The following is a 15,467-nucleotide window of genomic DNA, read 5'->3' as shown; positions in this document are numbered from 1 at the left end:
ATACTCTTGGAACAAATGAGGGATAACTTCTGAAATCTTTGTGGATAACTCAATCCATGATTAGTACTTAGAATTTCCCCCATAAAACCGCTAATTTATGACTAAAACCAGCACTTTTGCAGACCTCCTCAATCTTTATTCACTTCCATTACCAGCACTGGTCAAAGGAGGGGAAAGGAAGTCTTACTGCATTCCAGGTAGGCTAGTTTTACCCATGTCAGGTGTCTAGCCCAGGGGACCTCAGTGAGGGCCCACACACTGAGACAACGTCGATGCCCTTGCATGCAACCCTCAAAGCAGCAAATTACATCTTTAAAAAAGAAAACAAAGAAGCATTTACTGACTGTGTGTTTGTATTCAATATTGTGTTAAGGATAAAAGAAGTGAATAAGACATGATATCCCAGTGCAGTGGGGGAAAAGACCCAGGGAACAGGTAAGAGCAATAAATTGTCAAAAATGCTGAGATAAAAGTCTCTTCTGGGGATCCCATGAAGTTAAGGCCTATTTTCTATTGGAGGAGGGTTTACAGAAAGTCTTTATCAAGGATGTGACCCGTGAGTATGGTCTCGAAAGAGGTATAGGTTACTGGACAGCAAGATGGTGGAAATGATTTGCCTGACCACTCTATTTCATTCTCCCCAGCCATGCCCACAGCAGCACTGGCAGTACTGTCCAGTCTCCATGTGCCAAGGGGAATCGAATGGGAGCCAACAGATGGAGAAATATGTGAAGACTTGGTGGATACCCAGGTCCATCAAGCTATTTAGACAATTCTCCGTAAGATCGAAACATAATGGAAAAGAGCATGGGCTTTCAAGAAGGGTGGACCTATTTCAGCATATTAAGCAAATTACTTAATCTTTCTGAACCTCAATTTTGGGGACTGTAAAATGGAGGCAAAAAATAACTGCAAAAGCAATGGTAGCTTAGACCTAACATAAGTAAATCAGCTAGTTTGGGGATGACGCACAATAGCCTCTCAAAAATGCTACATGTAGTTTGTTACTGGCTAATTACCATTCTTGCATTTGTGGTCACAAGGGGTTAATGTAATCACCAGGCTTGTTTATCATCTGATTCCCATTTCTGTTGCCTCAAGAAACCTACCATTTTCTAAGTAACCAAGGGATGTAGTAGCTGCTTCGTAATGAGTCCTTGCTTCCTTCTAAATATGCACTGATTGTCAAGGTGATGGAGGAGGTTCATTATTTAAAGGCATAATTAAAGGGCATTTGCTTTAGCTCAACTAATGAGCAGTAAGTGCAGCAATATTTGCATGTTTAGACATTAAGGATGGAAACAGACGACTGGTAGGAGATTGGGAGGAAGCAGGGAAGATCGGGCACATCAATCTCACTGCTGGGCCTCCGGGGTTATTGCTATGGGAAACTTCCTCGAAGGAGTGGTCTACCCTGGGAAGCCAGCCCCAGGCTCTTCTTTTGTTTTGTGGAATGAACGGCCCTCTCATCGCTGTGGCTCAGTGGCAAGTCGATCTTTACTTTAAAAGATGCCAAAACGTGATACTTGATGAAGCTGAGTTTGGAATCTATTTCGGGAGGGACATCCCCGCCCCGTTCTGAACACATACGTATCCTCACAGATGTCGTCTCGTTGTTGTCCTCAAGTGTACGCACTAAGGGCATGTATTTTCCCAAGTCAAGTATAGTAACGATTACCTTCCTGGAGTGTGTGTGTTTTGAAGTCATTTTCAAAGTTCTTCCGTTTATCAGATGAGAGGTGTAGAAAGCACTTATGTCTCCCACCCTGCATCGCCCTGCGTCCCTAACCTGTGCGTTACCCTTAAACTGCAAGACTTTTGTTAGAATTAAAGGCAGTGCCTGGGACAAAGTGAGAAGTCAGGTAATGCTATTCCAATTCTCCTCACTGCACAGGGACTTATTGATCAGTGCCTTCACCTCAAGTTTCCTAAGGAAGGTTAGGAATAGAACTTGTCGTTTTATATTAGGATTCAAATCTGGAAATTTCTTGTCTTTCCATAGTGTGGAAGTGACAGAGAGAAATCTCTCTTGTACAAAGAGCACAGACTTTTGGGTTTGTTGCCAAGGAGCCTGCCCCCGTCCCCTGGCATCCACTCTTGAAGGAAACTAGAAAAGCAGGAGCAAGGCGTAGCTTGACGGAGTTACTGTGCTTCCTTCAGGACTACCCAAAAGCGCCAGCATCCTAATTTATTACTGACGGTGTTATTTGATTTACTAAGCATCTTTAGTTGTGTTGAGATTATTTCCTTTTTTACCAGTAAAATGAAAGATGCTGATTTTAAATATGTATGAGAGGTTGTCTACTGACAAAATGCATTCATTGCCTCTGGGCAGATGTACAGGCTAAAACACAAACGATGTTGTCGTGGGAGCAAAAAGAATGGCTGAGCAGGTGCTCATTAGGGGAAGCGGGACCAGAGAGGCACGAGGTCTGCCAGCAATGGGGAGAGGTAGAGAGTAATTGGCATCTTTGATTGGCTTATGTTGCGACCTGCGCGGGTGAACTGAGAACCTGAGGGGAGGCGACAGGAGCTGAAGAAAGACACAAAGAGGCAAAGACAAGATTAGAGGGGGCCAGGTGGGCCAGGGCTAGCTGATGGCAAAGCCAAGACCCCAAGCTGGCACCACAAGCTTTGTTTAAAGCAGTTAACTAGGTTATTGTTTTTAGAGCAGGGACTATCAGGCATGAAGTATTTTGAGGAGGGTTTCCTTTGAGTTTTTTTTTTATCTGGACATCAGCTTCTTTCTGCATACTTGCAGGTACAGACATAGCTGACCACACCCTCACCACTCTGCACACATTGATTCTCCCCAGCAATGTGGCTTGAGCCCCACACATTACTTCAGGGACCCCTACAGCTTAAATTTAAGAATTTTATAGCTTTATGTTTTGAGTCAGGGTAAGAAACTGGGAGAAGCCGGTGAGATTGCAGCAGGGAAGAGAACGACACCTCTGTAACTCTATATTCACACTGTTTGGGTTCTCCTTTAGCAGAGGCCTTTCAGAAGAAAACTTAGAAAAAATCCTTGATTGAATAATGATGCAACTCCAAGAAAGCCCTGAGAAACGAGCTTGTCAAGAAAATGGGTCATAGATCTACTGATAAATAAGTTCCTGGAAACTCTCAGCACATTTGTGGAGAGTATGTCCATGATAAGACACAACGGAATTACCTACTGAGCCCCAGATCTCACCATTGGGTAAGTATGAGAGGAGCTCCACTAACGTTTGGTACAAAGATCTCCACTTCGCTGAGTTTTTTTCTGTTTCCTTCGTTCTCTTCACTTCCATTTCTTGGTAACATCCTCTTTGGGTCATGTTTCTGCCTTTGGAACTCTGTGGAAGTCTCTCTCTTCCCAACAATGATAGCAGACACTCTTTGTTAACCATTGCTGGAGATCAGCAACTTTAGCTGTGCCACAGAGGTGGATTAGCAGAGTTCACTGTGGAAGTGATTCCAGGAGGGAGAAAAGATGAAATGGCGAGAGTCAGGGAAAGAGGAAAAGCCAACCCAAGAGGCATTGCCGAGGCCACTGCTATGGGCAGTGGAGTGCGTGTCCAGTGGGCTTCCTTCAGGAGCTCAGGGAGCTGCCCACAACTGCTCCCCACCTCCGAGGACCGGTGGCTGCCATGCCCTTTGGGGCACACCTTTTGGGGCAAGGGCTGCTCCCTGGGCTGATGATGCTCCCACATTCTGGACTGTGCTCCTTGGAGCCGAGGAGTCCCCTGCTGCCTTGGAGAGAACCCTGGGGCAGGAGGCTGAAAGGCAGAGGTGCATGGAGGGAACTCAGAAGGAACTGTCTGGGCCGAAGCACACAGAGGGCTGCTGTGCTTGGGGGAAGGGCAGGTGTATCGACTTAGTCAAACATAAGCTTTCCTGCGAGGCTCTGTCAAGAGAAAGGGGATTTTCTCAGTTTGTTTCTGCATTTCCAGAACCAAACATAGAGGACTTAGTGTTTGCTCCTTAAAGGCATAGAGATTTCCCTTTCCATGCATGGTGGCAAGTGAGGAGGCACAGTGCCTTAGACTAAGAAGAATGGGGCTTAGAGAGGAAGCAAAGGCCAAAGCCTGCCCCTGCAGCGTTCCAGTGCAGAGACTTGTGAGGAGGCAGGTCTGGTGAAGGGTACAGGGAATGCGGGATGTGACAGGGCAGTGCCTCTTCCTCCCTCTCTCTTGGGCCAGACTTTGAAGGGGAAGGGCTCTTTAAGACCTGTGGCAGAGGCGCCATTCCCAGGAACCACTGAGGCATCCTCAAGCCTTTTGGAGAGTCTGGCCTGGGACCACTTCAACAAAATGTGGGGCCATCAGAGATGTCTGGATTTAGGAGCCTGAGGCAGCTCTCAGGGCTCCTCTAGGCTCATATGAGTGGTGTATTAGTTTCCTCTTGCTTCTGTGACAAATTGCCATCAACCATGGGCTTAAAACGACATAAATTTATTACCTTCCAGTTCTGGAGGTCAGAAGTCTGAAATGAGCCTCACTGGGCTAAATCAAGGTGTTGGCAAGTTGGCATTCCTTCTGCAGGCTCTGGGAGAGAATCCTTTCCTTGCCTTTTTTCCAGCTTCTCAAGGTTGCCCCATGTTTCTTGGCTTGCGTTCCTGCATCACTCTGACCTCTGCTTCCATCGTCACATCTCCTTCTCGGACTTAGACGTTACTGTTTTCCTCTTAAGTTGGCCCTTGTGATTACTTTGGGCTCACCTGGCTAATCCAAGATAAACTCCCCATCTCATGATCCTTAATTTAATCACATCCGCAAAGTCCCTTTGCTGTATAAGGCAACGTAAGGCTTGGGGGATTAGTATGTGGACGTTTTTGGGGGACATTACTCTGTCTACCACAAGTGCCCTGGTGAGGTAGCATGGCCCAGAGGTGATGAAGGGCAGCAGTGCAGCAGAAACCTGGGGTCTTGATGAAAAAATAGCCACAGATGGGGCTTTGAGATAGACGCAACATGGTGCAGGCAATGGGTTGTACTGTGGGAGCTCGCATGCTGGCACTCTCTCTCCAAAAACCCCAGAACACATAGATGAATCATGCCAGCAGCCACCTTTCCAGGGATCAGACAACCCAATCGTTACTTAGTCCTCACCAGAGAAGATTCAGAGTGTGCCAGGTAGACCTGAGGCCTCTTCTCAGCCAACACCAGGCAGTCATGTGAGCCATCTCTCCTTGCACATTTAGAAGGTCTCTTAGAGGTGGAAAGAGTTAGGGAGAGGGTCTCAGAAAGAGGTGGGGATGCATCAAGGAGGTGGATTGTCAAGAAATAAAGACTTCTGTGTTTTCTTTGGACATCCAAGTGAGGCTCACTGTGCTTGTCCCTCCTCACGTACATTATCTCTTCAGAACAACCCTACAAGTTGGCATCTTACAAAACGTCATTCGGGACTCTCCTGAAAAGAGTACAAGGAGATTCTGGACAGTCTTCCCCTTTGCTTAAGACACGTGACCCTAAAGGATCTTGAAGAAGGTCAGCATCCAGGTCAGGAACCTGGAGTAGGAAGGCATTGCTGCACTAGAAGAAGCAGTCAACAGATTCAAGAGTTATTTTTTCACAGCAGAATTAGAGTGCTGCCAATGCCTAATTGTTTTGCTCTTTAAGATGACTAGCCCAGACTGGACCAATCATTCTCCAATTAACTCCTTGGCACTTGGCTATAAGAATGATTGAACTAACCCATTTGACTCCCAATGTGGCTGAAAGAGCAGACGCTAGTAAACTGACAGTGCGTTATTCTAACACTCTTTCCTCACCGTGTCTGGAGGATTTAATCCCTTCTAGCTTCTTCCAGGAGCTCGGTAATTCAGTGCATGTGGAATGGGCTTGGAGGGCAAAGCTTTGGCTCAAGAGCATTGTGCTCAAACCCTGGCCCTGCCTTTTGGTGACTTGGAGAACCCAGACCTGTGGCTTGTTCTCTCCTTCCTGGAGGAGAAAGGAAGTCTACCATCAATACCTGATGATAAAGGTGGCCTGTGGAACATTTCATAATATGAGAAAATATTAACGAGTGGAAAAGTTTACATAAAAATCTGATTTTCTACTTCTGAACAATGGCAAGTACAGCACCATGCCTGGATTCTGTGTGGCTTGGTGCTGTGTGATGGCTGAATCATTCATGCAGACCCACTTTCACGCAGCCAGGTATCTTCCCTCATTTGCCTCCCCCCTCCTCCATCTACTACAAATTGGGACTCTTGTAACAGAATGCTTCCTGGGGAACAGAAACTGGGCAGAGCTGTGAACTCTCCCAGGGCAGGGCGGTGTCTTTCCTCTCTCTCCCTGGAATTCCTTACAGAGAAGAGAACGACCAACCAAATAATTCTGACTTATGCATCATGCGCTCACTGCAATTTTTCAGGGATGTGTTTTTTTTCCTGGTATGAACTTGGGGCATCTGTCTTCTTGCTGGTTGGTTGAGGATGTCGCTCAATAAGTGGTAATCACTGTAAAACAACAGCAGGTTTCCCTCCAAGCCCTGACAGATCCAAAGGGAAGATCATTAGAATTCGCGACACTGAAGCAACCCTATCCGAATAATATGAAAGCCAGGAGGGGCTGCAAATTAATAAACCTTTGCTGAGTGTGCTGGCAGCTCTTGTCTGGGTTAGCACATGACTAAGTGCAGGCTTGAGGGATTTGCACGAGCAGATCATAAGTAAAAACCCCATTAAATTGACATTCTCGTCATCGTTATGATCATTTTAGTGAGGTACATTGGATTGTCAGAGTCATTTCCTGGAGCTGCCTGGTAATGGATTTACTTGGCTGTCCATCCACCTTGGCAAAGGCCTTCGGAGGTGTGGAACAAAGGGGCCGGGCTGCTGAGAACTCCAGGCTCATTTGTGGCAATGGCCTCACTTGGTGGGCACACTTCAAAAGAACTATGTACAAACCATCCTTCTGTATATCCTGTTTTGGTTTAAATGCCCAGAGGAGCTGGCTGTTCAAACCAATGCCCAGTGCTTGGTCTCCCTGCCTAGCTGTGGAGAGAGGCAGGGATGGTGGCGATCTTTGTTCTAATATAACTCTTGCCACTGACCCCATTGGATGGCTTGGCTTGAATTACATTTGCTTAAATTTGATAAATTTTATGAACCTCATACTAGCTTTCATCACATTACCCATCCCTATCATTCTGAAACTGTCTTCTCCTGAAATATGCAACACTTTGATTGTGGTCCATTACTTTTGGGATAAAGTACCAACTCAATACCATGGTCTGAAAATCCACTTGCGATTTAATTCCCATCTGTGCCTCCAAGCTCAGCTCCTAACATCTGCCAAAGTCTTTCTACCTTATCCCTAGTCCCTGCCACTCTGAAAAGTTAGAGTTCCCTGAAGATGGCACTCCTGCTCACCTTTCCTGATTGCCTGGCTGTGCACCACCGACGTCTCCACATTCTGCTCAAATGTCCCCTCCCAGAGGCTTCCCAGACCCTCACCCCCAAGTGTGTGTCAAGTGCCCCCGCAGACTCCCCCACCTTGCTTCCTGCCTTCCATCCCAGAATCTATTGTAAGGGGTTGTAAATAGTTTATATGTTTGATCCATTATCATGGAAACTTCTAGAGAGCAGTGGCTCCTACTTTAGCCCCCAGTTCCCAATACCCAGAATAGACACTGGCGCATAGTTTATACTCCGAATATGTGTGCCTAATAAAGAAATAACGGAGGCCCCTCAGGCATTAGAGCAGACATTATCTTTCTGAAATCCCCCACCAGGCATTAGAATAGGTATGATGGTTCTCAAATTCCCAGGAGGGGCCAGGAGTTTGAATCCATGTGAACGCATTAGACTAGCTTGAGTCTTTTCTGACCAAGGACCTGCAACAGTTAGTGTCATTACTGGTAAATCCAGTGAGATCTGTAACATAAGACATCAAGATCACAACTGAGAGTGTTTGAGGTCCAGAGAGTAAAAAAATGGCCACATTTCAGAATTTTAAAGGCTCAGTAAAATGAATCAAAAGATCAACTAATCACCAGGAGATTTAAAATTTTCTCTGGATTTTACCTTTCTTCTGCCCTTCCCTTCCTCCCCCCAGTTAGGCAAACATTTACGAGGCATCAGGTGTGTGCTCAGGGCTAGAATATGAACTGGGGAGTTGGAGGTGAGTAAGATCCAGTCATGTCTTCCAGGAGCGCAGCGCGAAGTGAGCAGAAAGGCAGGATAGAGGGGTAAGCATGGGGCAGTGAGTAAATGGACAGAGTTCATCAAGGGGAAAGGGCGGCTGTCCAGGTGGGTGATCTAGGAGGGCTTCCTGGGGGTGGAGACTTTACTAGGAAAGCATGTGCTGGACCTCAAGTCATTCACATCCAAGAAACTTCAGGTAACGTTTGGCTGCACAGGTTGCTGAGAAAGGGGAGAGCGGGATCTGTGGTCTGGCCCACACATACCACCGGATTGCCACCATAGGACGGTAGAGACCGCCTAGATGCTACTCACGGGGGCCCCTTCAGAGGGCAGGCAACCGCCAGGGTGAGCTGGAGCTTCTGAGAGTCAGTAGGCAGGCTTTGAAAAAAATTTTCATGTTAATTTCTTTAATAGAGGAAGAAGACAGAGCTTGAACAAAGTGAAGACTGGACAATTGCACGGGCTTTTGCCAAGACTATAAACATGTGGCATTTAATGGTCTTTCTGATCTCTAAATGTTAAGTAAGTGGCACAGTGGGAAGGGGAGGGTGTCCACCGCAGCCATGGTCTGCTGTGTGGCCCTGGGCGAGGCACGGGACCTCAGGTTCCTGTTGCAGGTGACCCGCTGAGCAGCGGTGAGGATGGGCTCAGACGCGCAGCGCGCCTGGCTTGGAGCGGGCCCCGGTAAATGGTACTGAGGTCAGGGCGTTTGGAGGTCGTGCCGTGAATCTCAGTCCCTCCTTACACGCACCGCACGGGGAAGGGATTTCTCAATTGCTAGATTATGTCTTCATCAGTAGAACTAGAATTCCTTCCTCACCTCTTTTTAATTTCAGGCCCTGCGGCTTTATCAGTTCAGTGTTTCTCAAACTCAACTCAGGAAATACCACAGGGTATCTCTATAATTATTTTGATCAGTATAGCAATATTCTTATTTTTTAAAAACTCTCATGGTATGGACTTTATTTTCATGCACTTCAATTTATATTATACATTGAAAAACATTCCGTATAGGCCATACGGTATTTTAGGAGGTAGCTGGGAGGTTGCTGGAAAATCAAATAAACATTATCAGAATTTTGCAATTCCTAAAAAACCCAGAATTCTTAATTCAGAGGAAGCTATATGAATCCAGATGCCATTTGCAGAACCTTGGGATCCCTCTGGATGGGATTTCCTGGGAATGGATTTCGTAGTTGCCACTGGGCTCCCCCAAACATCTTTCCCAATAGCTTGGCATCCTTGACCTTGTCATGTTGCTTGAAATTCCAATATTGAGAGATTCCCTGGGGTTACTGAAGGCCCCTTTAAAGAGCAAGAATCTGTACTTCTGTGAGAACCAGTCACATCTCAGTGTGTATTAGTTCCCCTGGAGTGTTTCCCAGGCACACCCTCTGAGATCATCCACGTTGGAGGCTGGGGATGAGGTGTCTGGGAGAGGGTGGGGGAGAGATGGAGGTAGTAAGGAGGATTATGAAACATTCAGCCCTACATGAGCTGAGGCAGTTAGCACCCATGGTGGGATCTGGAAGGAGAAGAAGTGCTCGGGATATGGGTAGGGCAGAATGAAAACGGGAAGGGATGCTGGAGGCCGGGCAGAAAGGGCCGTAGAACGGGTATTTCATCTTCTTCATTTAACAGCACTCATTTTCCCTGCCTGCCAGGCTTCTCCCTCTTGATAATATAACACAATGTTTAAAAACCAGCTCTCTCCCTAGCCCAAGTGCAGGCCAACTCTAGGCATGCCACGACAGATAATTCCTCAGGGGCACGGCCACGCAGAGGACCGGGGGTCCCCTGCACAATCCCCGCGCAGCGCAGCACTCAGAGATCGACGCCGCAAAGCTTTTAACTCAAACCAGACCCTTCGTTTGTCGTTGACGAGTGTAACGCAGTGGTCCTTGTGATAAAAAATCATGAGGCTCTGGAGAGAGTCATGGATTTTTTTCTACTTCAGAAAAGAACATGCACTCTGCGCAGCCAACTCTGTGTCACAATTTACTTCAAAGTCCTGAGGCCCCCGTGCCCAAGCTTCTGTCCCCAAAAGCAAGACTGCACTGCAACAATACCTAAAGAAGAGTAGAGGATCAAAGAGGAGACGTGGCGCATTTGTGATAGGAAGGTGTGCTAACAGAGATCATAAGCTGCGGCTGGATGTCCCAGAGAACCCGTTTTCCACGAGCTCAATTAAGAGAAAATAGGCAAGATATGCATTGGCAGGTCCTCTGACCAGTGGCTCCCCAAAGGGGCAGTGCGGCCGTCCCCACTGCAACTGCTCTTTAGGGAGGCAGTGCCTATCCTGACTTTAAGACATCATTGTTTCTCTGGGTTGTTTCAAAAATCAGCAAATGACCAGATCTTGAGGTACCCGTCCCCTGCCGTCATCACTGGGACAGACCAACCATGCTTGCATAGGAGCGAACAGATTCAGTGCCAGGGGAGGGCCGTACCTGGTCCAGCTTCCAGTGGAACTCCGCGGGTCGGAAGGTGTCCGCCTGGTCAAAGTCCTTGCGCAAGAGGAAGACGAGGCGGCAGTTGTGCACGTACAGGGCGTAGTGATGCCGGTTCATTTCTGAAAGGCAGAAGGAGGATTTGGGGAGTGAGAGAGTCCCTGTTTCAATCCCTGCCACAGGAGTCTTCCTGCTATATCACTTGGCACACCTTAAAAGACAAAGGAGGTGGCGGACTTGGCCCAGTGGTTAGGGCGTCCATCCACCACACGGGAGGTCCGAGGTTCAAACCCCGGGCCTCCTTGACCCGTGTGGAGCTGGCGCATGAGCAGTGCTGATGCATGCAAGGAGTGCCCTGCCATGCAGGGGTGTCCCCCGCATAGGGGAGCCCCACGTGCAAGGAGTGCGCCCCGTAAGGAGAGCCACCCAGCGTGAAAGAAAGTGTAGCCTGCCCAAGAATGGTGCCGCACACATGGGGAGCTGACACAAGATGACGCAACAAAAAGAAACGCAGATTTCCATGCTGCTAACAACAACAGAAGCGGACAAAGAAGATGCAGCAAATAGACACAGAGAACAGACAACTGGGGTGGGGGGTGGGGAGGGGGAGAGAAATAAATAAATAAATAAATCTTAAAAAAAAAAAAAGACAAAGGAACGGGTATCCGGTTTTCTCTTTTACAATTAGTTTGGATGAATGTTCTAGAGCACATGGCGGTGCTCCTGCAATGAAAGAGACAGAATCAAGAAAGCCCACCGCAAAAAGCCATTTGGCTTTTATATACTTTCCTACCCTATACTCAGATGCTGCATCAAAACTAGGTTAAAAATTACTTAGGTTTTGTATGATAAAAGGCATGCTTGTTTAGTAAATTCACAACTTTTAATATACACTTATTGTTTTATGTATGTCCATGTATGAATGCTATACTTCAATAAAATTTGATTTACAAATTACTCAGGTTATAATTTTTTTTCAGTGCAACTATTTCTGGGCTAAGGGGGCTCTCTGCAATCACATCAGCCCCTCTGAGTTCCTTAGACATAGCTGACTTCTTGAACTTTTATCATTTGTCACCGAGCTGGACAACAGGGACCACAGAGCACATTTCCTTTTTCTACCCAGTATAGGCTAAGTGGAGCGGCCTCACTTTTAGCTGCTGGACAGAGGGGATCAATAGATTTTCCAGCATTAGACATAGTTCAGTGAATTTCCAAAACAGTGGATAGCCATCCCTTTGTCAATACACAGGCAAGTGATGGGAATTTTTCCTCTCCGGCTATGAAAACTTCCTTTCCTGTTTAGGAAATCCCATGTTCTATGCCCTGTAGCCACAGGTACTCAGAGAAGTGACATTTTAGTGCATTTCAACACACACGGAAATCTCCTACCAGGCATACACTTCACAGATGTTGGCTGAACGAGCAAGCAACAAGGTGAGGTAGAAAGAGCACAGGTCCCAGACTCAGAGTTTGGGTTGAGCCGACTCTCTGGGTGACCTTGGGAGACTTATTTAGCCTGTCAGAGCCTCAGTTTCCTTCACTGTATCATGACGGATTTGCTGGCTTATCCTCATGATCACGGGACTAGGATATTGTGATGGGCTCCTCGTGCATGAGGATTGGGTGGGGGGCTCAACTCTAAGCCCATTTCAAGGGATGGGCCCTCACTGGTCCAGGCCAGAGAGGCTCACGCTCACCCCCTACCACAATGGCTGTTTCAGGACACAGAGTCAAGCCAGCAGGGCAGGGCGTTCTCATGCCAGGTCCATGGCTCATCAGGAATTGGCAAGTGACCCAATTCAGGCCCACGATATGGGAGCCTTTCTCAGCGTTTCTGGGAAAGAACCTATCTCTTTTAGCAGAAAGTGAAATAGAAGAGACACTCTTTTTCCCTCTGGAAGTTGTAGTGTGTAACTGGGAGGACAGGGGTTGCTACAGTCATATATTCTAACATTAAGCCACTTGCAGGGGCAGATCTGAGAGGATTGCAGAGAAATGGAGCCAGGGCCTCGATCACACTTTGCTTGAAGCTATCATAGCTCGGGCTGTTTTCAGGTACAAGAACCCCACCTTTCCCTTGTTCACTTTGATTATGTTGGCTATTTGATATCAGTTTGGTCTGCATTTCCTGTTTCTGAAATCATCTTAACTGATATAGGAGGAAACATCTGCAAAGCACCTGCCCAGAACAGATGCTCGACAACGGTTAGTTATTACGAGGACTGTTCCGCTGCCCCGTGACCACAGCAACGTAACGAAGTGGTGTCCGGTGCTGTGTTCACAAAAGCCCAGCCCTTCTTCAGAAGCCAAAGAATGGCAGGAAGGAGGATGGCTGGGTGCCAAGGGGGGCAGGACTGCCCGGGCCAGCACCTGGGGGCCACGCCGCCTCTGGGCTGGCAAAACGCCCCAGCCTGTTAGGAGGATTTTACTATTTCTAGCCCCCTGCAAAACTGTACATTTATAACCGATTTCCTACAGTTGCAGATGATAACTGTAAGGAGAAGGTAGAAGAAAGAGCTTTTATGTTTATTTTTGTTTGAAGCCAGGAGGAGGTTGGGGTGCTGAGGAGGTAGAGTGAGAAGATGAAAAGGACAGACTTATGCGGCTAGAGCCTCTTCTCACCTAGGAGTTTTCTCCTCCCCTGCATCTTTTAGTCTGGACAACTGGAGTCACTACACACGCCAGGGCCACTGGTTTATGGGCTGGTGATATCCTACGCTCAGGAAACAGCTTTATTTCTTTCCTGTCTTTAGGTGCTCTGTGTTGAAGCTTTCTTTCCTTTTTTTTTTTTTGCCCATGACTCTGGCAGATCCTAAAGCCTTCCAGCTCCTTTCAGACAGTAGGGCAATCTCACATGACTCAATCCAAATGAAAACTCTCATCCAATTAAAAGCTCTGCCCTCTCCTGTGCTCAGTCTTGACCCTGGCTTGGTGGCCAATGGGGGGAAAGGGTGGGTGAGGCTGTTGCTCCATTCTACTTGTGGTACCTCCTCATCCCCGGGCTTCTCCTGGCTCCAGTCATGGTCAGGGCAGAGGGCAGAGGGCAGAGGGATGAGAGGGGAAGGAGCAAGAATGCCTCTTGGTAAAGCTGGTAGAATGTGCCATTTTCTTGTGGATGTCAACTGTCCTCTGTCATTGCCGGTATCTATCATGGGTTCCTTATTTAGTGCACCCATGAGAGGTCCTGCAGGGATCGCCGCAGTTTATCATCAAAATAGGTTTGGGCACTGATAACATGTATTTTTCAGTCCTCCCTCCTCTTCAATAAGGGCAGACCAGCTAAAAATCTTCATGCAATAATTGGTAAGACATAATCCATTTCTGGATGGTGGGGGGCACTTGTGCCAGCCCCAGGCCCACATCTGTTGACCCTTCTCCATTTCTGGTATGAGTGATGCTATTTCCAGTCAACCTTTCATGGTTCCTCCTCAGCTCCTGCCCTCTCTCAGTAACTCCTTCCCTGCTCATACAGCTGCTCCTCTGCTGGGTGTCCCTCCTCCTGGCATGTAGCCCTTGGCTCTAGCCTTGCCAGATTCTGGATGTCCATTTGGCTCACAAATAACAAAAACACCTGCATCCCCTGCTGTTCCTTTCTCTTCACAGCATCACCAAGACAGTCCCAGTCATCCTCTTGCCTTCAAACCCTCTAAGCCAGAGTCAGGTCCCAGTGTTCACATACCCTGAACTCCTGAGAATGCAAGTCACACTTGCCCAGAACTCTCTTGGTCTCTACTCTGATGCCAGTCTGGAGCAGACCAAGGGTTTTTGCAGCTCGGTCATTATGCAGCTGGGGGTGAGAGTTCCACCTCCTCTTTAGAGTAGACAACCTCAGTCTCTCTGTGTGTTTGTCTGGGAGTCCTTCACTTGTCTTGGAAGGGAGGGAGTACCCCTTCCCTTTCCCATGAGATAGAAGAACCATGACAGCACCCTCTACCAGCTGCTAACTCTGCTCTCTTATGTGGCATTTACTGGACCAGACTGGCCACCTCTTGGCAAGCCTTTTAGAGAAATGGCTGTTTGTGACCACTGGTCATTCATGGTTCTGAGTTGGAACTCAGAGATAACAAGAGGGCTGCATACCAGGAAGAGGGGACCCCAGCAGAGGCTAGATGTGTGTGTGAGGGCAGTTGCTGAGGAGGGCAGGAGCTGAAGAGGAACCATGAAAGGTGGACTTAAAGAGCATCACTCACACCAGGAATGGAGAGGCAGGGTCAGCACAGGTGAGTCCGGAGCTGTTACAAGAGCCCCACACAATATCCTCTTATGCTCATGCTTTGTCCCACATCCTGTGACCATGTCCTTACTCAACCGAATGGGACATAATAGGCAGCCACTGGGAGGACTGGGCTACAGACTCACCTGTTTTATCTGAGTTGCAGAGAATGGTTTCCTTCTCAGCTCTCACGCCTGGGCTGGGGCCATGCTTCATCCACATGGTGATGGTGAACTGGTCAGTCAGGTTCTTGGGCACAATCCCATCAGGGATCTTGGCACCCTGCTTGCCATCAAACTTGAAGATCATCTCACTGTTGTCCACCAGCAGTCCTGCAGTCCAGTTGGTAGCAGCACTGGGGGGTGGCAAGAGGTCAATGATGCCAGAGGAGGCTCCTGCAGGGGACAGAAGATAGAAAGAGCAAAGGGTCATTCCTTCTGGAGCGGGTGTCTACAACTTCTGTTTTTGTTCATAGGTCAGGATGAACCACTCAGTGTACTTACGTCTTTGAGCTGGGTGTCTTGAGGATACAGGTCAAATGCCATCCCTGCCTCTGAATTGCTCATTGTCTGTTTGGGGAGGTGTCAATAACTTACAGACAAAAATTGGTGCATGCGGCAAGACAGCACACAAGAGTCAGCCACAACAAAAATCTCATGCCATCGAA

At 47.7% G+C, this 15,467-nt stretch overlaps 1 protein-coding gene across 2 annotated transcripts in view; it reads right to left on the bottom strand.

The window, feature by feature from the left end:
* Positions 1-15,467, bottom strand: part of CLSTN2 (calsyntenin 2) — a 666,422-nt gene that overhangs the window by 89,537 nt on the left and 561,418 nt on the right. For both annotated transcript variants that reach the window (XM_058295067.2, XM_071214548.1), the window contains 2 exons: positions 14,947-15,195; positions 10,585-10,706 (listed from right to left, as the gene is read on the bottom strand). In XM_058295067.2, coding sequence (XP_058151050.1) covers positions 10,585-10,706; positions 14,947-15,195 — 371 coding nt within the window. The remainder of the gene's footprint in view (positions 1-10,584; positions 10,707-14,946; positions 15,196-15,467) is intronic.

Source organism: Dasypus novemcinctus, chromosome 4, assembly GCF_030445035.2.
Source record: "Dasypus novemcinctus isolate mDasNov1 chromosome 4, mDasNov1.1.hap2, whole genome shotgun sequence".
Lineage (NCBI taxonomy): Eukaryota > Metazoa > Chordata > Mammalia > Cingulata > Dasypodidae > Dasypus > Dasypus novemcinctus.
Note: the sequence above shows the minus strand (reverse complement) of the source record. Positions and strands in the feature narration are given on the sequence as shown.